The 27,138-nt window shown below is 34.8% G+C and overlaps 1 protein-coding gene across 1 annotated transcript in view; it reads left to right on the forward strand.

Moving 5' to 3' along the window:
- The window catches only part of LOC113509566 (basic proline-rich protein), a 44,825-nt gene extending 18,382 nt beyond the window's left edge, over window positions 1-26,443 (forward strand). Inside the window, exon 2 of the mRNA XM_052897396.1 lies at window positions 23,378-26,443. Coding sequence (XP_052753356.1) covers window positions 23,378-26,104 — 2,727 coding nt within the window. The 3' untranslated portion in view covers window positions 26,105-26,443. The remainder of the gene's footprint in view (window positions 1-23,377) is intronic.
- The last annotated feature ends 695 nt before the right edge of the window (window positions 26,444-27,138 follow it).

Here is a 27,138-nt window from a genome sequence, read left to right on the forward strand (position 1 = left end):
TCTTTATAATAATGTGTACAATAATAGTATTCCGGTTTCACTTACTTTTGTAACTCTAAATGTAAAACATTCAAAAGTGACACATAAATATTTGGTCAAGGACGACTAGGCATTCAATTTTTTGTATGGATATTTCGTGAAAGCTTTATAAATATTCAAAGTATTTGTAAGGAGTTTGGAAGCAAAATTTAATTCAATATGAGCTGTTCATTTTAAAATTGTCCGAGAGTCTTTTAGTAACACTTTTCAGAACGAAATATCCAAGTTTTCTACTATGACTTATTGCGATAAAATAAAGATGACGATGATCCAATATTTTAGTGATTGGATATATTTTTCTTCCGAAGTTTTCCCAAGAGACTACAGCACGGGGTTCTTCAAAAGGGGTTAAAGTGATTTCTACAGGGTCGGCAACGCGCGCGTAATGCCTCTGGTATTGCAGGCGTTCATAGGCTACGGTAACCGCTTACCATCAGATGGGCCATATGCTTGTAGTATAAAAAAAATATTAATAAATTAAAAAAAAAATCAACTTTTATAATGTTGGCTACTCGAAAAACAGTTATCTATCAAATTGAGACATTTGAGACAATTAAGATGTATCTTAAAGTCAAGGTCAACGAGTCCTAAAAATGTTAAAATTAATATTCGCTGGTAAATTACTAGGAGATTGGACACTTAAGAAGTGTCTATTTACATGCTAATAGCACATTAATTAACAAAATTAGTTATGTACATATATTTTTAAAAGAAATATTATTTTTGATAAGATACGATAATGATTTTCCAGTTTTAGCCCACACAGATATTAAATACGATAAATACCTATATAGTTCATGGAATGGACACAACTTTAGTTTGTTTAAGAGGTTACAATCCTCACTATATAGTGAAAGTAAGTTTGGTTTTTTTTATACAACTTAGAATGGCAAACAAGCTGACGGCCCACCTGATGGAAAGTGGTAACCGTCGCCTGACAGACATGAGCAGTACCATGGACATAACAGAGTACACTGTTTCGCCCATGATACTCCCCATGCGTTGCCATTCCTGAGGACTCAGGTGTTATTCCTCTGTACGCAGTAAATTCACGCCATATCCCACCCTTCAAACCGAAACAACATAGTGATTAAAGTGTTTAATAACACTTTAATGACTATGAAAGGTATATACGCAGTGTATGGAATGGAAAAAGATATGAGCTAGTTTTTATTCTGGTCAATAAATATATCCAGTTAAAATAGGTCTCTGATAACTTTGACGTTATTATGAATAAGGGGCTTTTTTTAATGAATGATAATGGAATTGTAACTCCGCCTGCGCTATCGGTATACACTGGCGGGGCACCAGTGACGGATGATTGGTGAAGGTGAAATGGCAGATCGTTAGCCCATCGTGACGAATTTAACGATAAATTAGTCACGATGGTTTTCAGGGGGAAACCGCGTGGAGGTCGACCTGATAAATTCAAATTCAAATTCAAAAATCATTTATTCATGTAGGACATTTTAGCCGCTTATGAACGTCAAATATTTACATTATAATTTTATATTTTCCCTACCGTCCAGTTCGGTATATAGATCCAATTGAGAAGAACTGGCAAGAAACTCAATTGAATTACTTTTTTTTTTTAAAGCCAGTTTATTTACAATGTATATTTATATAGGTGTCTATGTCTAACATTAAATGAAAATTCAGTGCATGAACAACTATTGCCATGCACACTCGTCATTCAAGTAATCGTTTAGTGAGTAATAGGCTTTGTTCAGTAAATATGATTTAACAGATGTTTTGAATTTATTTAAGGGTAATTCCAACATATCCTTTGGTATCTTATTGTAAATTTTTATACCTATTCCCATAAAAGACCTATTAACTTTTTCTAAACGATACTTGGGGACAGCAAGTTTGTCTTTAAATCTAGTATTAATATTATGAATATTGCTGTTTTTTGGAAATAAGTCAAGATTTTTATGAACATATAGGATATTTGAATATATAAATTGAGAAGCAACGGTGAGAATATTTGCCTCTTTGAATTTCTCTCTTAATGAGTCACGACTCTTCATACAGTAGATCGCTCGAACGGCACGTTTTTGTAATATGAATATATTCTTAATATCTGCCGCTTTTCCCCATAGTAATATTCCATAAGAGAGTAAACTATGAAAATAACTAAAATAGACTAATCTAGCAGTATCAGTATCAGTGTACTGTCTAACTTTACGCACGGCAAAAGCTGCTGAACTTAGTAAGGTAGAAGGTAGAAGGTATATTGATAGCAATGGGGACTAACCTCCCTATTACTAACAATCACTTCCCCCCCTGATAAGGGGGTTAAATTATAGCTAAACGTTATTATTCCATTTAGATGAAAATTATATTTATAAATATTCTTTTGCAGCAACAAACCTATTAATTACATTTATTTTTACTTTTTATACCACTGAGGTGGCTAACAAACATACGCCCCACCTGGTGGTAAGCTGTTATTGTAGCTTATGCACGCCTGTAATACTGGAGGCATTACCCGCACGTTGCCGAATCTAAAGAAATTTCTTTACCCTTTTTTCTAAGAACCCTATGCTATAGTCTCTTGAAATAACATTATTTGATAATTAAAAACAATATTAAAAAAAAAAACCTTTATAAAATTATCCGTGGTCTAGTAGGACGCGGTCGAACCGTCAAGGTCATTGGCATATGGAACACCATTAACAATTGAGTTTTATTTTGTTCACTTACGTAAACTTGTATGGTTTGCACTTAATATATTTCAGCATAAATAACTTTAGTTACACTTAATAATACATATTACGCTCACTGACATTTCCCATGCAAATTTTTAGATGAAACACCGAGGTGAAGAGGTTAATAATTCCAGCTGCTCGCCATATTGAAAATGAATTATGTTTTAGAAATATAATTCGAATTTACAACGACGATTGTGCAAATATAAAGATAAAATTGTAAAATCATTTTAACATTTTGATTTGAGTGCATATATCTAGCGAATGTATTAGAAAATAGAATTTTGTATACATTACATAGAAGAGGCGGCAACTTACAGTCATTTTTTTATTTCAATGTAAAATTATAAATCAATTTTACCACAATTACAGACGATAAAAACACACGCACCATAAATCTATTAAAGAATTATTATTAGTTAAAAATACAAACCTAAGATTAGGATCTTTATTGTCTTTATATACAAAATAAAAAAAAATAAACATCAAATTTCCTGCCAAAACCTGACAGTTATGACAACGAAAAGTTATAGTTTAAATATAACGTATACCTGTACACAGTATTTACATACGAACCAGAAGCAATTAAAATATCGATTTATCTCTGAAACAAAGTTTATTTTATACTCAAACAATAGTAAATTGAAAAACAAAAATTTATGACTGTGTGTGTGTGTGTGTAATAAAATAAAAATTAATTAATGAAATTTTTTTGAAAAAAAAAATTTAATTGTTTTATGAAGCAGCACCTTAGCTCTTTTATACCTATCAATATTTTGAACTAATGCATGTAATATATTGTTATACTACACTATAAATATTCACTTTACATTGTCTATTTCTAGGTGTCTACGTGGTTGCACAGATCTATTTCCAGTTTTGTTAGTATAAGGGTAGTGTCGACTCTTAAACGCGTAGTGATTATTACTCTGAGACTAACATTCTATTTATATCAACGCCAATGTTCGTTCTTCGAAATCGCTCAAATGATTTTAAATAAATTTTAAAAATAAGTAATATTCTATCTATATCTGTATCTAAATTGAAAGTTTAAATTATATAGATAAAGTGTCTCTATAAAAGAGTTTCGACAGAAAGAGGTCAGCTTTTATATTATTACTAGTATGAACAATTAATATTAAGTATGTGGAGAAATTTATAAAGATCAATTTAAAAATAAAAATGATACCAAATTCTTACAAATATATTTGAAAGAACAAGATAAACAATGCATAGATAAATATTCGTAATAATACTTATCTTGTATACTGAATACTTTAATTTCTATCTAAGTATAGACACGTTTTCATTTTTTAAGTCAATGAAAATGGTCGCCATTGTAATTAATACAAGTATATTCATTTATAAGCAAAACGTACATATTATTTACATTATATCAGAAAAAAAAATTGTTTCACGTTTAAATTTAAAATATCGACCTGATCTGGGAATTTTTTAATCTAGTTACTTACAACATAAAAAACTTAGTTTTATTAAAAAAAAAATCAATAAGCCATATACAAAGATGTCAAACGTTAAATTAGCTGATTAAATTTTGACACGTTTTCTGATACCTACTCGACGCTCTATCTATATAAACTAAGATAGATATTATAGTTTCTATCCAGGGAAGTGACCCTCAATATTTTATAAGGCAAAACAAAATTGCCCGGTCACCTAATTACATTATAACATTACGTACGAAGGCTATATACTGTAATGTAAACTATACACGTATACCAGTGTCAATTAAAACGTCGAATTAATGTTATCCGTTAAAACAATGCTCATTTTATCCTCGAATCAATGCTATATTATAAAATACGAGGTGTAGGATGTTGGAATGTTACATCTGAACGTGCAATCGGAGGATCGAGTTATGTAACCATCGCGAGCGGCCGGTAAATGTCAGGCAGGAGGTAATAAATTATGTATTTTTACGAAAACGTTTTAAAGGCACTTAAAATTATGGTAATCAATCGACTCGTTTGAAACAATAAAATTAAATTGTCTATACCGAAGTGTATTCGTGTATGCTAATACTAAAAGAGTATTTTAACGTAGCTAAATTCTAATACTGTACATATTTCCGAACAGATTTTCTTTTTTTATTATTATATCCGTCCTAAATTATTTCCGTCTATTGAATCCTTGTTGCTCCATCAAGTAGGGAATCGTCTTTCATTGCATTTGTCTGACGATTCGGGTATCTTTTATTAACACTTTTATTAACATTTTTTTTAAATTGACAGTGTCTATATTAAGTTTTGTCTATATTTAATTTTATCACAACGTATTGGAGTTTAAAATCGTAAGTGCTATTATTTCATCACTTATAACTACAATAAACAATTTTTTTTAATTTAGCAGTTGAGGAATGGGTAGCAACGTCCCTCTTAAATTTTTTTTTAGCAGTTAGAAAGCATGTTGTTAGCGGGCAGCTGAGTGCTACAACTATTAATATTTAGTGTACATAAACAAATATACAGTTAAATAAAATATTAAGATATATAATAAAATATTACATAAATACATATACTATAAATAAATATAATACCTACCTACTTATACAATGGATGTTAAAATAAATGAATATACTACCAACAATAGAAATTTAATTGAAATGTTTTTAAGGTTTGACAATATAGTTGACTAAAATTATAATATTATGCGATGAAGCAATATATTAAAGGGTAAATCATTATATACATTGATAAACACTGCTTTTATTTACAATTGAAATGTAAAATATAGAGACATTAAAACCGTTACGTCACTGTGACCTTTTGATATTACTGATTGGGAAATTTTTGATTGATTTAAAAGTGCACTTGATGTCAACAAATTTTGAAAGATGAAAGATAATCCTTCAGTATTTTAAGGCCAACGGTCACTTTAGCCAAAAATAAAAGGACTTGCGGATAAATAATTATCAATTTAAAAAGGCAAAGAATTATATTATTTTAAAAAATTAATTAATTTTTAGAGAAAATAATTATTATTTTAGAGAAAAAATAATTTAATTAAGATAATACCAGAGGGAGACTTTGGACAAAAGTCGATTGCTTGGGTACCTCTGTCCCATTCGTGTTTCAACCGTGAAGCAGTTATGTTTGCATGGCTGTGTTGACTTTGAAGGGTGGGATATGGCGTGAATTTAAAGAGTATAGAAGAATAAGTATAGAAGAAGAAGAACTCCCTGCCAAGGTTTTCCTTAGTTACACTATGGGGTTATTAAAAGAGTATATTAAAGTTTCTTCAGGGTCAGCAACACGCACGTGACATCCTTAGTGTTGCAGGCGTCCATAGGCTACAGTGACCGTTTACCATCAGACGGGCTGTATGGTTTTCTTTGCCATTTTCGTGATATGAAAAAATACTTCATTATCTTTGATATAACGATAAATATCATATCTGTTCTATCATAATGTAGAACAAAACTCTTGGGTATAAAATCTTTAAATTACTTCTCTTCAAAACATGTGTGAAAAAAAATCTTGAGAATATACCAGAGGGAAACTTTGTACAAAAGTCGTTTGGTTGGCCACCTCTGTTACATTCGTGTTTCTACCGTGAACCAGTTATGTTTGCATGGCTGTGTGGACTTTGAAAGGTGGGACATGGCAATGAATTTACAGGGTACAGAGGAATAACACCCGAGTCCTCAGGAATGACAACGCATGGGGAGTATCATGGGCGAAACAGTATACTCTGTTATGTCCATGGTACTGCACATGTCTATAGGTGACGATTACCACTTTCCATCAGGTGGGCCGTCAGCTTGTTTGCCATTCTAAGTTGGACAAAAAAACATAGAACCCATCATGTTTCAATAGAAAGATTCGCTAAATCCTTTTGTCAAAAGTCCTTTTAGTTCTTAGACAGTTGAGTCATTGACGGTCACGAGTAAAATTTCTATAACCATTGTCCATGAGTCCTTCCATTCTCCAACTGAAGAAATCTTATTAATTATAATAATTCTAGATCATTTAATAATAAAAACCGCACCTACTGATAATATGATAACAGATATTCTTCGAAGTAATGTTGACCCGGATTCGTTTTATCCGGCGCGCGAGGTCAACGGATCCTATCTCTAAATCCGATACATTCAAGGATATTATGGTAAATTTTTAGAAACAATTACGTACCGTTACGTATTTAACCACAGTATTGAATATTTAATTTTCAAGGAAATTATTTTTTCTTACAAATATTTACCTTAAAATCTTAAAGTTCTAAACTACGTAACCGATTTTAATACTGATGTTACTATAATTTAGATATTTTTTTACAAAATATTTATATGTATAACATATTCTAATTTGTGCCTTTGATAACCCGACGAATTGGTAGTATATTAAAAAAAATAAAAAATAAAAAGTTTTACAATAGGCTTGAAAGTGAAAGTTTTTATTGAAAATTTCGTATGTACACGTTTTATTTTAATTGTAAGAAATGTAAAATCATCGAGAATACTCATTTCTTCTTCCCCGACAAAAGTCCATATAAATCAATCACATTATTTTTTGCAGTTAAAATAAGAATGTATATTATATCAAAACTCATTTCTATTGCTTCATTATTATACTATTTTTTAAATTATTAATTTAAAGTAGTAGTAAGCTGTTAGAGAAAATCCAATATCTTCAAAAGTAGCTCCATTTTGAAGATCTCTTTACTCAGGAAAAGCCAACTAAAAGCAGTACACTTTTCACTTTTTCTTGAATATCTAGTAAATTTACTTCCTAATATATATTATAATCCTAATATTATAATATTCACAAATGATACCTAAACACTATTACATTCGCATGTATTTAACACATTAACAAAGTTTTGTCCACAAACTTGTGTCATCAAATTTTTAAGTCCATTTATCTCGAAATAATTTTTCTCAAAATTGATTGCAGTTACTTAATTTTTGCACTAAGGGATCGATATACAATATTATAAAATTGTTCAATAAAACTGTTACTCTAAATTACCATTTAATATATTGCATTTATATAATCTAATTGCTTTATTAAAATAACGAAAAATTATTGATAATATTAATAATTAATTCTAATTTTGTATTATTTGCCATGAAAATAAAATATAGCAAATTAATGACATTATCATATTTAAAATATTTATTATTTAAAATTATTCACAAAATTTGTATTTAATTATTATGTGCATCATCTTAAAATTAATATTCAAAATAGATTTAAATTAATTAATATTCTTATTAAGCTACCTAATTAATAATTATTATATTTATTAAAGTTTTGAAAACAATAATAAAGAGTTTCTATATGTCTTTAATTTATTTGATTTTATGATAAAAAAAAAAAATTATCTTATTCTAAGAAGAATAAGTAAACTAAATACTAAATGGATATTGGCAAACTCATTTTAATTTATTTGTTTAAACATATTAACAACACAACTACCTAATTTATTTAAATAAATAAATAAAAAAAAATTTATTCAAATAAACTTTATCCATTTTTTTTATAAATCTACTGCTCAGTTTTGAATGCAATTTCAGCTGAGAAGAACCGGTAAGAAACACAGCTGTTACTTTTTTCAAATAAAAGTTTAATTTACAACAAAAAAAAAACATCACTGGATAAAATGACTAACACAAACTTTGTGTTGATAAAAGAAAAAAATGTATGTTACATTAATAAACAAAACATAATATTTGCATTAATTATAGACATGTACAATATAAAAAACTACGTGTAAAAGTGTATAGCTAACTCTGATTAATACTTTTAAATATTATCATCATCATCATCATCATCATCACCTTTCTACCGTTATCCCAATTATTATTTGTGGTCGGCGTAATATGTTTTTTGTCCATATTACAAAAACATTTGGCTTATAGTTTTACGACCGGCCGTCTGCCTGACGTCAACCCTCTTTGGGAATACTTTTAAATAATATGTTAGCCTTATTAACAGGGGGTGATCATGAATTTAATATACGTACACATTTTATGTAAATCAATAAAATACTTAATTAACAAATATCATCTTTATTTTAAGTCGTACAAAGTGTAAATGATACATTTTAATTACGTTGACTCAAGATTCAAGATTCAAGATATATTTATTTGTAAAACATGCGTATAAATACATGCAGATGTTGACGTATAAATAACCTAGATATATAATTAGAGATAAGTAATTGAAAAATTAAAAAATATATATATATTTCAAGATAAAAAATTTCTGAATTGTAGCATGCTTACTCATGCTTACCTGGGTGAGCGTATAGACTGTAAGGCTCGCTTAGTGGATGTAATAAGTAAATAAATAAATTAATAATGACTGTTTTTTTTTTTTTTATGGGTGAAAATGGTATGGTAACCCCGCCTGCGCTAACGGGATACGCTGGCGGAGCACCAGTGAAGGGTGATCGATGAAAATGAAAACAGGCCAGTTAGCCCATCATGATGAATTCATCTGGAATTAACCATGATAGTTTCCAGGGGGAACCGCGAGGAGGTCGACCTGGTTGGGTAGTTTGCTAACAATGGGATTCTCAGTCTCCATCACTAACAATCCCTTTCCCCCCTAATAATGACTGTTTCTTACTATCATCTTAATATACCTACCTAAATTTCTTACGTTTATTACTCTATCTCCTTTAATAATATAGCCTTTATTCAGATCAACTTAGTACGTTAAAAACAAACATAAAATTAAAAAAAAAAAACTTAAAATAACTTATTCTAATAATTGTTTCTTACTTATTTTTTTGAAGATCTGTTTGTCATTTGGCAAAGGCCTCCTCCAACCGTTTCCACTCTCGCCTATCCTGAGCCGCTCTGTCCCACATTTTTCCAGCCACTCCCCTGATGTCATCATCCCATCTTATGCAGGGTCTGCCTCTTTTCCGTTTGCCTTCCCTGGGATACCATCTTGTTACTTTCTTACTCCACTTGTCATCTCCTCTGATCATGTGCCCTGCCCATCTCCATTTGAGTCTTTTTATTTTCAAATTTACATCTATAGCTTTTGTGTTACTCCTGATGACGCAGTTTTTCAGTTTGTCTGATCTTTTGACATTCAGCATACTTCTCTCCATAGCGTATTGGCAAGTTGCGAGTTACTCTATCTCCTTTAAGTATAGTAATTAAACCAAACTCCATTTACTACAGAAAAATACTTACAAATAAGGTAAAACACGACTGTGGTTGCTTATACAAGATTTTGTCAGGACGCCGAAAAATAATTACTCATGCCTCAAAATGTACGTACGACAATGTACTGTTTATTATGCAACACGATGCAATGCGCTATCGGTCAACACATTTGTATGTTGGCATACTTACTCACATTACATAAAAAACATATATATTCAAATACAGTGGGAGGAAGGGATTGTTAGGAATGAGGATCTAACATCTACTTTGCTAGCAATATACCCTATCAGGTCGACCTCCACGCGGTCCCCCCTGGAACCGCGTGGTTAATTCTTGTGAATTTCTCTCAATATGCTAAATGACCTGCTTTCATGCTCACGTATCGTCCCTCATTGGTGCCCCGACAGTGTATACCGATAGCGCAGGTGGGCTTACCATACTATTTTCACCTATTAAAAAAAATCGATACAGCTCAGTCATGTGGTCCCGGTATAGAATGGGTCACTCCTTTCCTGTAGATGTCGTGAGAGGCTACTAAATGGTCAACTAAATGGTAGATTAGAGGAACGGTGAAGATCAGCAGCAGCGCCCCTCGTTAAAAACTACACTATAAGTCAAACTGAGATTTCCAATCCGCCTGCCAAGCATGGCAACTACTGGATAAATCCCCCCAATGGTAAACTGCCATAAGAAACGCTTCCATTCCTTATGGCAGTCTATGGAGGAGGCCTATGTCTAACAATGGACAGATAATGGATGTATTTCCCTCCAACTTGAAAAAAGTTTAAAAAAAAATAGGATTTTTTTTAATTATCACGATCCTTTAACGACCGGTTCACGACCTTTCGTACTAATAAATAAATTAAACTCTTGACCTGACAATGCACTTGCGAAATTCCAACCTTGAGTCTGTCGACTGCCGGATTCTTGTTATTGAAATATACAAGTATTATTAGGTTTAAATGCAAATTATTTCTAATTTTAGATTTTCGTACTTATACTCATAAATAATATCTACCATTTAGGTACATACGTTTTATTCTACAATAAAAAAAAATCCTATTAAATAGAGAGACTTTATGCAAAAGCCATATGAGAGGAGGAGGAAGAAAGTCACATGAGGAGGTTAAGCCTCGTACCTCTATTTCACTTACCATATATTGCTAGGGGCACTATGCAATTTTCAAAAGTCATTGCTCTAAATATTTTTACCCTCATTCGTGTTTCTGCGCTCAAGCAGCTGTGCTTATATAGCTAAGTTTCTGTTTAATGGCTGAGTTTCTGTTTAATAGCTGAGTTTCTGTTTAATGGCTGAGTTTCTATTTAAGAAAAGAAGAATCTTTAAGAGAAGAATCGATAATCGAAGGGTAAGAAAGGTTCTAGAGTGGCAAACCCATACGACCAAATGCAGCGTAGGACAATCCCTCATCGACCATCTATTAGATGGATTAAAGACCTCAAATATATTGTAGGGAGTCAGTGGATGCCGATGGTTCAGGACCATTCCTTATGATAGTCTAGGCGGGAGGCCTATGTTCACCTCAGTCCCATTCGTGTTTCTACCGTGAAGCGTTTGCATGGTTGTGTTTTAATTTGAAGGGTGGGATATGACGTGAAGTTAAAGGATGCAGAGGAATAACACCTGAGTCCTCAGGAATGGCAACGCATGGGATGTATCATGGGCGAAACAGTATACTCTGTTATGTCCATGGTACTGCTCATGTCTATAGGCGACGATTACCACTTTCCATCAGATGGGCCGTCAGCTTGTTTTTCATTCTAAGTTGCATAAAAAAAAAAGAACAGGTTTACCTAGTGCGGGGTAAAATGTACTCACATTCTAAATTTCTTGTAATTAATAATTAAATAAATCTACCTAGACAGGTAAACAAACTATACAAGTAGCGTGCATTGACTAATTCTGACATTATTTAAATAGCCAAGTGCATCTCTCATACGACACCTTAAATACTGGCATCATCGTGCCAATGTCAAGAACTTCTCAAAGTTGACGTTGACTAATTGAAAACAAACATTTTGTTTTCTATATACACGTATTGCCTAATCGTGATTTAAAAAAAAAATGTGTTCCACTAAAATAAGGATTCAATTGTGTAAAAATTACTTTTTTTTATACCACTGAAGTGGCAAACAAGCATACGACTCACCTGATGTACCCCATGCTGTAGTCTCTTGGGAAAACCTCAGCAGGGAGCTCACTCCATAACCTAGCAATATACCCCCTGAGATCGACCTCTATGCACTTCCTCCTGGAAACCATCATGGTTAAATCTTGTCGAATTCATCATGGTGGGCCAACTGACCTGCATTAATTCTCACCTATCATCTTCCATTGGTACACTGTCGGTGTATACGAGATATAAGAGCACGGGCGGGGTTACCATTCCATTTTCACCCATGAAAGAAAAAAAAGCTATTGCTGAAAATTAAAATGTCCTCCATACCATAGACACAGCAATTGAAAGGACAGCTGCTGGACGTCATAAATACAAATGGGACAGAGTTCCTCATAACGGACAACTTTACAGTCTACCTGTGGCAAAATATACAACCTAACAGCCACATGGAATGGCCCTGGACTGCATAGCTCAGATGTAAGTGCATCTGTTGGCATCATGCTGCACTTTTGAGTTCGTCGCTCAACCATTAACCCCAATTAGACTATGAGAAGTTTGGTTTTACTCAACACAACGATTATGTGAAAACGACACCAACTTACAAATCATCGGTGCTTATCGAAAAGCCACAAGCGTGAGCGCATAATGCAAGTACATTGCAGTTAAAATCAAACCGGTTGTTTGAAACTTTTCGTTTTCTTTTTTTTCTTTTATCGTCTTTTATTAGCAAAAACCTAAACAAATTGGTCCTTCGAGCCAAGTTTTATTTATAATTTTCCTTCTCTTATATTGGTGTATTTACTAGTATTTATTCTTATAGTGTTATTATGTTTTCATAGTCACAAAGTCCAAGAAATGCGATGTGTTGACACATTATATACTTAATTCGTCATTACACGAAAAAAAATATAAAATAACAAAAGGTAAAACCCATCTTACATCATCAAATCTAATTTTTAAATTTTGTTAATTGGTAATATTAAGAAATAAAGAAATATCTTTATTAAAACTAATTTAAATTTAAGCATTTCTGAATAGCTAGTTATTTTTTCATAATTCTACCGCCCATTCGAACGCAATTTCAACCAAAAAGAATGGATAAGAAACTTAAATGTTTGTTTTTTGTTTATTTATTACAATAATGACCTTATTCCGAATGCTAATAATTAACAGATTTTAGGAAAAGGCTACAAATAGAATGCCGCCCGTCACGGCCACTGTTTGGTATTTTGGATGTTGACATTTGTAGATCAAATTATGCTAATTGATTAATTGCACTTCTGTTGATACCTCTTTTAAAAAAATATATATTTTTCATACCCGTCAATGATAAGGGTGATCCACTCCAAAATTTTCTTTTATTTTTTTGACAATTTTTTTTATTTTTATTTTATTATAATTTAGCATTGAAAAATACATATAACTTTAAATTTTCATCGTTTTACGATCAACCCCTGTATTTTAATCGCGATTTTTATATTTCGCAATAAGTGGTAAAACAACGTTTACGGGGTCAGCTAGTATATATATATCTGTCGGTCTTTTGCAGAATTTGGAAAATTCATTCTAGAGACCCTCTATTTAAGGAACTAAGGACTATTTGATTAAAAATTAAACATACTGAAATTAAACAACAGAAATCTTTAGTCTGATTTTTTTTCATATATCATAAAATGAAAGAATGCAAGTTTTTTTTTATGAATGATAATGGAATGGTAACACCGCCCGCGCTAACGGTATACGCTGGCGGGGCACCAGTGAGGAATGATAGGTGAGGATGAAAGGCCACATCAGTTAGTTAATCATGATGAATACACCTAGAATTCAGCACGATAATTATATTGTTACACAGGGCATGTTATTAGTAATTAGGCTGTTTGACCCCATTACTAACAATCCCTTTCCCCCCAATTGGGATCGGTTCGCAATAGTTTGTCTCGGACAATGTAACATTACAGCTGTATAAGTAAAATTAGGCGGTCTTATTGCTGAAAGCAGTCTTAATACACGTGTATCAAAACAATATGGAGCCAATATACCGCTTGTATTTCAATTTAAGAATGAAAAACGTCTCAATTACAATACCAATTTATTGGAATTTATTTCAAAAGTAAACCCACAGACTAGACCAGATTCAGTCCGAGTTTATTACAATAAGTATTTAATACTATAAGATACTTGAAAATAATTAACCAATACTTATTTGTCAGTCGAGCACGTAATTAATAGGAGGAAAAGGATTTTTAGCAATGGAGTTTGACAGCCCCATTGCTAGCAATATACCTTATTAGGTCGACCTCCACGTGGTTCCCCCTGGAAACCATCGTGAACAATTCGTGTTGAATTCGTCACGATGGGCTAACTGGTCTGCTTTATCCTCACCTATCATCCTTCACTGGTGCCCCGCCGGTGTATCCCGATAGCGCGAGTGGGGTTACCATTCCATTATCATCCATTTAAAAAAAAAAAAGTACGTAATTAATATAACTGTAGACACATCATTCGTTACTATCCAAACCCAAACAATAGTACATATGTACATCTGTTACTAAAACTATTGCAATATATGAATGTTGTAAACAAAGTATTATGAATCGTAACAAATCGTTTTTCTTCGTTTCTTCACAACAATTGACAAATTTATTCCGCTTTTCAGCTTATGATAAATACGGCTTAAGAATTTGTAAATGTATTTGTTTAGGTTATTTGGTAATTTGTAATTGGAATTTGGGAAAAGAGGTCGCGTTTATTGCGCGAATGAACAAGGTTTTTTTTTAATATACTATGTATTTTTGAATATGTGTTAAATGTGATCGAACTATTGGTATACGCCAGCGGGGTACCAGGGAAACATGATAGGTGAGGATAAAAAAACAAGGCAATTGGCTTATCGTTACAAATTCCACAAGATTTAACTGCATTAGTTTTTAGGGCTAACCGCGTGGAGTTCAACTTGATAGAGATTGCTAGCAATGGGGCATATAAATCCTTAGTATAGTGATACAATTAATGTGATTTAGAACAATAAATGGATAGAAGAAAATTACATTACGAAAGCGGAGACATGACAGCACTACATCAGAGGACCTACCATGAAATATTTTTTTATATTTTGTGGCTGACCAAAAACAGATTTGATGTTAAAATTTTAAAATACATACCGTTTAAAAATATTTAAAATGTTAAAATATCGTTCCTTCGGACTATTATGATAGGGTTTATGACGAACGAAACGTTAAGCTCCATTTACTGGGCCGATTTCAGTATAAACGAAAACACGAAATTGTGTCAAAAAATCCGAAGTTTTATTTCATGATATACCTCTAATTTACTCGTGACCACAGCCGGTTTAACCTGGTCGAAATAATTCAGTTAAATTATGTTAGCTTAGTCGCCGTGTGGTCCCAGCATAGAAAAGGCCACCCCTTCCTTTCCAGTGGGTGTCGTAAGGCGACAAAGGGAGGACGAGGTATGGGCAACAGTGTTCTTCTTAAAATATCTCCAAAGCCTAACTACGGTTGCTAATGCATCTGCTAAGGGTGGCAACTACTGGAACCCTCCCCCCCTCAAGGGGGAGACTTATATTCAGCAGTGGACAGTTAAAAGCTGTACGATGATGATGATGATGTTAGCTTATCTAAATGATTACATTAATTTCCGTCTCTTTTTTTTTTTTTATACAACTTAGAATGGCAAACAAGCTGACGACCCACCTGATGGAAAGTGATAACCGTCGCTATAGACATGAACAGTACCATGTACATAACAGAGTATACTGTTTCGCCCATGATACCTCCCATGCGTTGCCATTCCTGAGGACTCAGGTGTTATTCCTCTATACCCAGTAAATTCACGCCATATCCCACCCTTCAAACCGAACATACCCATACACACAGCCATGCAAACACAGCTGCTTCACGGTTTTCGTATAAAACATAAAACATGCAACGCAAAAGTTTAAAAGTAAGCAAGTATTGTCTGTGGGTTACCACAGTACCTCTAAACTTCGCAGTTACAATGTTTTCTATCAAATAAATAAAGAGTTAATTTATTACTAATTCAACACCCAAGTTGCAGCATGTAATTAATTTATATATAAGAACAATACTACATAACAAACAAATATTCCATTGTACTGCCTCCGCACACCTACACACGACTAATATATATATGTATACAATAATTATATGTTTTAAGGATTACCATTTACAATTCTGTATTTTAAAATTAAATACTCAATACATAGATGAAATTACGAGGTGAAGGCCCGCGTATGTTAAAAACTTACCTTGGGTACCTCTGTCCCATTCATGTTTCAACCGTGAAGCAGTTGTGTTTGCATGGCTGTGTTTCGGTTTGAAGGGGGATATGGCGTGAATTTACTGGGTACGGAGGAATAACACCTGAATCCTCAGGAATGGCAACGCGTGAGGGGTATCATGAGCGAAACAGTATACTCTGTTATATCCACGGTACTGCTCATGTCTATAGGCGACGGTTACCACTTTCCATCAGGTGGACCGTCAGCTTGTTTGCCATTCTAAGTTGTATAAAAAAAAAAAACTTTTTACTGTGGAAATATAATCCTAGTGTGTGATTGTTACGGTTAGTTACATTAGGAAAACTACTTATTAACTATATGAGATTCGGTATCCATGACTTTCTGACTAAATTAGTCAATTGTCTGTGATTATACTAGTCACAAGAAAGATCAGCAAGCTGAAGTGGCAATGGGCTGGTCACGTACCAGAGGGAGAGTTTGTACAAAAGTCGATTGCTTGGGTACCTCTGTCCTATTCGTGTTTTTACCGTGAAGATGTTTGCATGGCCGTGGTTCGGTTTGAAGGTATATGGCGTGAATTTACAGGGTACACCTGAGTCCTCAGGAATGGCAACGCATGGGGGTATCATGGGCGTAACAGTATACTCTGTTATGTCCATGGTACTGCTCATGGCTATAGGCGACGGTTGTCACTTTCCATCAGGTGAGTCGTCAACTTGTTTGCCATTCTAAAATGTATATATATATATATATATATATATATATATATATATATATATATATATATATATATATATATATATATATATATATATATATATATACATAACATAGGCCTCCCCCTTGGGGGGTTTACCAGTAGTTTGCCAATCCGCATGAGGCTTTAGACATGTTTTAAGAGGAACACTCGCGGGAAAAGAAGAGATGACCTACTCGTATTCTATGCCGGGATCACACAGCCAATTAATTTTAGATGTATACTGTTATTTTATAATACAACCTTATTATTTAAATAATTAAATAAAAATCAAATCTACATTTATTATCATAAGATATGGTATAATATATATATTTTATGATAATACTATACCTTGAGGTATTTGGTACACACTGTTGACCGGAATGCCTTGAGCTTCTGCAAAACATCGCCTGCAAACACAGTCTGCCTGCCGTCCGCTACAATATGCATTTAATTTGCCAATGACATACGAAGGCCATTTTGTTACATGAAAATGGTATATTGTTACTTTTGTTATTAATAATCTATAGAGAGTAAAATTGAAATATATGGTAAGAGCGACGTAAAATTAACCCTTCTTTGCATAATGATGGAAATTTCCATCATAACATTGAATGCCTAAAAATTATATAAAAGAACAAGTTCACTTTAAGTTGATCGTGTCTAGACACCTTTTTAATGTCCATCGCAGAAAAAAAAAACAAAGCTGTCAAATTTATTTTTTTAACCATTTTTCCTATAAAATTGAACATGAGTTATACATCACCTTGATTTATTTCACCAATAAAAAAAATCATATAATATTGTCATATTTATACTATGTAATATTGAAACAGAAATTTAATGATTTAAGATTGCGTCCCACAATTTATTTATTTGTTCATTTATTTAAAAGAAACATGGCAAATGTATAGATGTTAACAGTAGATATAAGGCGTCATATTTCGCCATAATTAGGCAGGTAAAATTTAAAACTTAAAAAGTATAATTGTTAATTAAATAATTCATTAAAATTCGTAATGTTATAAAAAAAAAGAAAACAAATTAAAAACTACGACTTAAATCGTGGTAAAACCAGTTATTTTTCAAACCGCTTTTGAAAAAAAAACTATATTTAATGATTTAAGATTGCGTTCCAGGACAATTTATTTATTTGTTTATTTATTTAAAAGAAACATGGTAAATGTATAGATGTTAACAATAGATATAAGTTAACAATAGATATTTCGCCATAATTAAGCATGCAAAATTTACAACTTAAAAAGTATAAATGTTAATTAAATAATTCATTAAAATTCGTAATATTATAAAAAAAAGAAAACAAATTAAAAACTACGACTTAAATCCAGTTATTTTTCGAACCGCTTTTGAAAAAAAATCTATGGGATCAATCTGAAAGTATATTCTTTTGAATAAAAAAGTATTTTTCAATTTTTGCAATTTCGAAAACCACAATATTGTAATTATAAATATCACCATCATCGTTGTATTAACCTTTTACCTGTACACTGCTGAACATAAGCCTCCCCCTAGGGGGGTTATGCCAATAGTTACTACGCTTGGCAGGAGGATTGGCAACAACAGTTAGGCTTTAGAAATGTTTTAAGAGGGACGCTGCTGTCCATCCCTCACCCTCCCTTAGTCGCCCCTTACAATACCCACTGGAAAGAAAGAGGTAGCCTATTCTATGCCGGGACCACGCAAAATTTATAATTACTCTTTATTCTTAAATAAAATTTCACTCCTAGAAAAGCTAAGAACTCAAAACACTTTCCATATTATATTGCGCGTAGATTTATAACAGGCGTTAATTTTGTCTTTACTAAAGTTAATGATTTTTTAATGGATGATAATGGAATGGTAACCCCGCCTGTGGTAATGGTATACACCGACGGGGCACCAGTGAAGGGTAATAGATGAGAATGAAAACAGGCCAGTTAGCCCATCATGATGAATTCATCAGGAATTAACCATGATAGTCTCCAGGGAGAACCGCGAGGAGATCGACCTAGTTGGGTATATTGCTAGCAATAGGATTCTCAGTCTCCATTACTAACAATCCCTTTCCCCCCAACCATCATAGTTAGTTCTAATGCAATTTGTCACGATCGGCTAACCGACCTGCTTACATCGTCACGTATCATCTCTTACTAATGCCCCGCCAGCGTATACCGTTAGAGCAGGCGGGGTAACCATTTCATTATCTCCCATTAAAAAAAGCAGTAAACAGTTAACAGCTTATGTGATGATGATGATGATGATGATGGGGAACTGATGAAATAATTGCAAAATATAAATACACTTAAAAAAACATCAGTCGAATTGATTAAATTTATTTAAGTGCTAATTTACAAGAACGCAATGTAGTCGGGTATATGTATAATTATATTGTATGTAAATAGTGTTAACGTGCACTAAATATTTGGTTACTGTCGTGACAAACTGATTTAGTATTTAGGTCAATACTGTACTGTGCAAACAGTAATAGTACGACCTTCCGAACTAGTCACTACATTCGTCAACATTTAGTCGAATGTTGCAATTTGAATGAATGAACGAATGAAAACTCCATATTGTTCCCTTCGATGAATGATACAGATTATAAAATAAATATATGAAAGTAAATAAATAATATATATATATATATATATATATATATATATATATATATATATATATATATATATATATATATATATAACACATTTGAGGACAGAAAGGAAAAAATGTTGGGACACTTGATACGACACGATGAACTTATGAATATTATAATATAAGGTAAGATAGAAGGAAGGAGGGGAAGAGGGAGACCGAGACATAGTTACATCAGGCAGATCAAGGAAGGAGTTGGTGTCGTGTCATATCAAGAGGTGAAGAGACTCGCTGACAATCGTAGTGAGTGGCAAGAGCTCCACCGACAAGAGCGCAGCTCTTAAATAGGATAGATAGATAGATAGATATAGAAACACGTTCGCCCTGCAAAAAAAAATTAAATAACTTATAGGGAATTTAATGATCAAGGTATACGCAGCAGCGTCCTTCTCAAAACACCACCGAAGGGAACGCCTGTCAAGCGTGGCATCTACTGGCAAAACCCTCCATTAGTAGGGTTTCCCACTAATGGAGGGTTTTGCCAGTAGATGTCAGTAGTAGTATGTTCAGCAGTGGACTGTAAACAGCTGATATAGCATACGGTATACTAACTTAACAGTTGGACACTCCATGTATAGGAGGCTTTGTCATTTTTCAACCCATGTTTCTTCCATTAAACTGATTTCACACTCTTTATACATACCTTTGGAATACCGCGTAAATTTTTGTTCAAAAAACTTCAAACAACTCTATTAGCTTTAATATAATATCTTCCATATTAAATTACGTATATTGAAATAAAAACATATAAAGTTTTTTAGAGGCACTATAAGATATGTAATAATGAAATATATATAAAAATACATATGTATTTAGGTGTATTATTCTTATATAACACGGAAAATATATAAAAATATAGTTTGAATTGAATGCTGTATGAGTTTATTACGTATATATATAACTCTATAGCTCATATAACTTCTCCATACGTTATTATTAACAAGTTTAGTTGAGAGGCTAACAATGTACGGTCCAGGCTCAGAGGGCCTACCATGAAATGTTTTCCGAAATTTCGGAGCCAAACGAAACAGAAATTTGATGTTAAAATTACATAATACATGCCATTTGGAAACATTAAAAATGTTAAAATATTATTTCTTTGTACTTTTATGACAGGATGTATGACGAACGAAATGTTAAACTCCATTTATTGGTCCGATTTTGATATAAACAAAAACACGAAATTGAGTCCGAAATTTCGGAATTTCGTTTCATGGTAGACCCGCAGATGAACTACTATCTAGGACCAGTTCAATGCACCACATTTCTGTCGTACTCAGCAATATAAATAAAAATCATTTGTCGAATATACATATGTATATAAGTGCATTACTACAGTATGGCTGTTATATTTTTTTATGCAACTTAGAATAGCAAACAAGCTGACGGCCAGCCTGATTGAAAGTGGTAACCGTCGCCTAGACATGAGCAGTACCATGGACATAACAGAGTATACTGTTTCGCCCATGATACTCCTCATGCGTTGCCATTTTTGAGGACGCAGGTGTTATTACTCTGTACCCTATAAATTCGCTTCCATATCCCACCCTTTAAACCGAAACACAGCCATGCAAGCACAACTGCTTCACTGTTAAAACACGAATAGGACAGAGATGTCCAAGCAAACGACTTTTGTACAAAGTCTATGTATGATAAAAAGAATCAGTGAAATAGGTATTTGACTGATTATTTTTTGTTATGTTTGTAATTGTAAGGACGAAGTTTATATGAAAGAAAATATTTGAAAAATCATACGGACAAGTGAAACATTTGAGTTACAAATCTCCATATCTATTCTCTTTTGGTCACAAAAAAATAACAGTGTTTTGCTCTTTTGATTTGAAGCAATAAACTAAAAATAAAAAAAAAAAATATTTCCTTTGTCTATTTTACTTTTTTTTTGTGTATTCTTTTATCTCTTTTTTGTCAAACATATGTTTCTCAGTCAACCATAGGTAAGCGTCAGAATACTCGAATGCGGTACTAGTAATTATTGATATACATACATACTAAAATTACATATATAAACGAATAAATATATATGAATAACAAATATACACATATTTGAGAATTATACAAAGTACTTACTGATCGGATAAAGTAAAAGAGTGAGCATGAACGTTTTTTTTTTTATTTGAAAGACGGTTTAGTCTGTAGTCTCTAAATGGTATCAGGAAGCGCGATCTATTATATTATTATTCATTAAAAAAAACGGACGGAGTATAAATGTTAAATTTCAAACTTCTGTTTGAAGCTCTAATTTACATATTTTATTATATTATATTACACAGTTTAGTGTATATTCTTAGTTTATGTACTAGTTTTAACTATTTAAACAATTATTAAAACATACAGTGACCCCGAAGGGTCAACAATACATTAATGATACAAACGTCTTATTGCGAAATAGTAACCTTGACACGCTACTACGAAATAGTTATGTTTAAAATTAAAATGGAATTTATTATTTTTATTAAAATGGAATCTATTAGCGACACCTAAACGTATTTCCGAATACCTACATCGTGACCGCATACCGCACTTTATGATGTAAATATCTACCATGACTATTTTATGTTTTTTTTTTTATACAACTTAGAATGACAAACAAGCTGACGGCCCACCTGATGGAAAGTAGTAACCGTCGCCTATAGACATGAGCAGTACCATAGACATAACAGAGTATACTGTTTCGCCGATGATACCTCATGTTATTCCTCTGTACCCTGTAAATTCACGCCATAGCCCACCCTTCAAACCGAAACACAGCCATGCAAACACAACTGCTTTACGGTTGAAACACAAATGGGACAGAGATACCCAAGCAAACGACTTTTATACAAAGTCGCCCTCTGTAATTAAGTTTACCATATCAGCCTTTAACTATTTACTGCTGAACCTAGGCCTCCCGCTTGAAGGATTTTGCCAGTAGTTACTACGCTTGGCAGACGGTTTGGCAACCGCAGTTAGGCTTTGATGATGTTTTAAGAGAGACACTGCTCCCATCCTTCAACTATTAGTCGGTTGAAATTGAGTAACATATATAATATCCAAACACTACAAATATCTTTAAGGACTTTCACAGTTACAATATTATGGAAGAGAAAGCTTTTAGCATCAAGTCCGCCATGTATACGTGTGTGTATTAATGAATAAATGAATAATCTCATCATTGTCATCTTTGTTTTATAACACTAATTGGTTGCCTTGTATTTGTGTAGTCCATGGAGATGGGGCACTGGTGACTTGTGAACACAGGTTCTTCAAAACCTACCGCAAGCACCAGTCTCTCACAAAATTGGTCTTCATATCAAATTATACCTCAAGTTGTCACTTTATACTACCTTTTGTGAAGAGAAAATAAACCATTCATTCAATAAATAAATAAATAAATATTACTAGGATATAACGAAAATATACGCAATAAAAATTGAAAGAAATTCTTTAAATTGTTTTGAATTGTACTGAGTATATCTCTCCAGTCTCCCAGTATCTTTAAAAAGTATCTTTTTACTTAACAAATAATAACATAATAATGCAGTATCTTCTTAGATTTACCCTGTGATTGGAGAAAAATTCACACAACTCCGAATTAAAGAAACTTGGACGCACACGTCGATATTCATTACATATCCGACAGACGTTTTCAAAGTCACTTTTTTTCTTTTACAGAGGCTGTCACTGCATTTGGCAGTGGTACTCCTGGCGGTATACCATACCTGCCAGGCAGACCGCGCCGTTAGAGCCATAGCCAGCTTCCCCAATCAAAACTACGCCGTGCTAGGTGCGCGGATAGACGCTGATTTAAACGAAGATGGATACTTCTACCCAAAACCGAAAATTCCATTCCCGCCACCACCGCCACCAGCGCCGCCGACGCTGCCCCCACGGCCACCTCCGCCGCCGCCAACCAGGCCTCCGCCTCCGCCGCCACCACCGCCAACTCGTCCCCCGCCGCCACCACCCTCAACTGGATACACTTACCAAGCGCCAACGCAACGTCCCACACCGCCGCCAACTCGCCCTCCACCACCGCCAACTCTAGCGCCAAAAACGAACGGTTACGTGTATGAAACGCCACGTATCCCGTTTCCACCACAAACTAGGGCGCCACCACCCCCACCGCCGCCTCCCACACGACCACCACCAACTAGACCGCCACCTCCACCGCCTACAACAAGGGCACCTACCTATTCAACAATTATAAATACTTACAGAACTACTGGTTATAATTATCCTACGCCTAATGTGCCGTTGACTTACCCAACACCGAGACCAGTAACTAGTACAACTATACTGCCAAGTTATAGAACTACTCAAACTACGCCAAGACCCACACCACCTCCTACTAGACCACCAACATATAGAACTACTGGTTACACATACCCTACGCCCAGACCAACGCCAAGACCTACTCCACCCCCAACTCGAGTACCAGTTTCAACAGGCTATACTTACACAACTCCTAGAATACCATTTACATATCCAACATCGACAACATTACGGCCCATATATAGTACAACCACAACGCCAAGACCCACACCACCTCCTACCAGACCACCAACATATAGAACTACTGGTTACACTTACCCTACACCGAGACCAACGCCAAGGCCAACTCCACCCCCAACTCGACCACCAACGGTGAGAACTACTGCTTACACTTACACAACACCTCGAGTACCATTTACAACTGGTTATACTTATACTACTCCTCGAGTGACATTTACATACCCACCAAGCACTACAACAAGGCGACCACCACCACCACCACCACCACCCACTAGGCCTCCACCGCCACCACCACCACGTACACCGCCTACTTATTTACCTCCACCACCACCAACTCGACCACCTACTAGGCCTCCACCTCCGCCGCCTCCACCACCAACTAGACCTCCAACTAGGCCACCGCCTCCTCCTCCACCTCCACCGCCACGCACACCACCAACATACTTACCACCTCCGCCACCAACTAGACCTCCAACTAGACCACCACCACCTCCTCCACCTCCACCAACTAGACCTCCAACTAGGCCACCACCACCTCCACCTCCACCACCACGCACACCACCAACATACTTACCACCTCCACCGCCAACTAGACCTCCAACAAGGCCACCACCTCCTCCTCCACCTCCACCGCCACGTACACCGCCCACTTATTTACCACCACCGCCACCAACTAGACCTCCAACTAGACCACCACCACCTCCTCCACCTCCACCAACTAGACCTCCAACTAGGCCACCACCACCTCCACCTCCACCACCACGCACACCACCAACATACTTACCACCTCCACCGCCAACTAGACCTCCAACGAGGCCGCCGCCACCACCTCCACCTCCACCGCCACGTACTCCAGCAACATATTTACCACCTCCCCCACCAACTCGACCTCCAACTAGACCACCGCCGCCGCCGCCACCTCCACCACCAAGAACACCAGCAACCTACTTACCTCCACCACCCCCAACTAGACCTCCAACTAGGCCACCACCACCACCACCTCCACCACCCCCAACTAGACCTCCAACAAGGCCACCACCACCACCTCCACCTCCACCACCAAGAACACCAGCAACCTACTTACCGCCTCCACCCCCAACTAGACCACCACCGCCACCAACGCGACCACCAACCAGGCCACCTCCACCACCACCTCCGCCGCCACCACGAACCCCAGCAACTTATTTACCACCACCACCACCAACACGCCCGCCAACTAGGCCGCCTCCACCGCCCCCACCACCACCAACTAGACCACCAACCAGGCCACCACCACCACCTCCACCACCACCACCACGTACGCCTCCTCCACGGCCAAGAACACCACCAACTCCACCAAGAACTCCACCGCCACCACCACGAACGCCTCCTACATATACCACCTTAGTGCCAGCAACCAGAACAACGGGTTACAATTATCCTCCGCCGAGTATACCATTCACTTTGCCAACAACGAGGCGTCCACCACCCCCTACAACCAGACCACCACCAGTATACATACCTCCTAGTACTACTAGACCACCACCAGTGTATGTCCCACCACCAACGACCAGACCACCACCACCTCGACAACCACCTACATATTCCACTAACCTACCCGCAACTATAAAAACAGGTTACACCTACTCAACGCCTAGTACACCATTTTCACTACCAACAACAAGAAGAACACCCCCACCGACGACTAGGCCTCCACCAGTGTACATTCCCCCCAGTACAACACCGCCACCAGTATATATACCTCCACGGACAACGAGACCACCCCCAGTATACATACCTCCTTCAACAGTCAAAATCCCAGTATACCAGCCCCCTACAACTCGGCCACCCTTCGTAGCTGACCAAGGATATTTCTACGATCGACCACAAATACCTTTTGTATATTAAGTTAGTATAAATGTTAAGTACAATTCATTGTGTTGCCATAATTGTGATACCAAACTGTGTACTTATTATGTACAGAAGTCGCTGTCTTTATTATTAAATTTGTTGGATTAAGTTTAACAAATTGTAATATGTTTATTTACATTATATGTGTTTTTTGTTATTAGATTTTTTTTGTTCTCATGTTACCGCGATTTCAGTGATATTATATATTTTATTATTAATGTTACAATGTGAAAATACTCAAAAAACGAGACTACGAGACGACACTGCCTTAACTAATACTGTATGTTTAAGATTGTAAAATATATTTTTTTTTATAAATAAAAATATTTAAATGTGCGTTTGTCTATTTATTTCAACACTGACCCGTTTAGAAGCCAAGAAATTTGTAGGACTTTTAACATTGTTGCTTTTGTACTTATTCTATCTACAGTTATAAGTTCTAATAGTTAAAAAGTTAGAAAGTCATTAAATTAGCGATTTAACAATGTATAAAAGTTGAAAAGAAATTGTTTATAACGATTTATTAAATTATAATACAAATTAAAAAAAAAACTCAAACATCAGGAATTTTTTTCTCGGCGATGGCTAAGTAGTGCGCTCTAGGGTTTAAGTATATGAATACACTCTTAAAACATCACTTAAACCAAACAACGGTTGCCAACCTGCCTGCCAAGCGTGGCAAATACTGGCAAACCCCCCCTTTTTGGGGGAGGCCATGTTCAGCAGTGGACAGTTAAGAGCTGATAGAACAAACACATATAATCATATAAACGTCAAACTTCTAATACCTATAATAACATCTACTTTAATTGTTACAGTATTTTAATATTTATTATTGTATTAAATTATCAATTAACAATAGTAATCCTACACTGAGTAATACATTTTTCTTTATAAAAAAAAAACACTACATTCTCTACAAGCTACTGCACAACCGTGAATACAAAATCTTAAATCGAGTACACAGAGTAATAGTTGGTAAATTTACAATCATGGTTAAGTTTCGGTGAACGACCGCAGTGAGATTATAA

This window comes from Galleria mellonella, unplaced genomic scaffold (genome assembly GCF_026898425.1).
Source record: "Galleria mellonella isolate WM207_F2 unplaced genomic scaffold, CSIRO_AGI_GalMel_v1 utg117, whole genome shotgun sequence".
NCBI classification, from domain to species: Eukaryota; Metazoa; Arthropoda; class Insecta; order Lepidoptera; family Pyralidae; genus Galleria; species Galleria mellonella.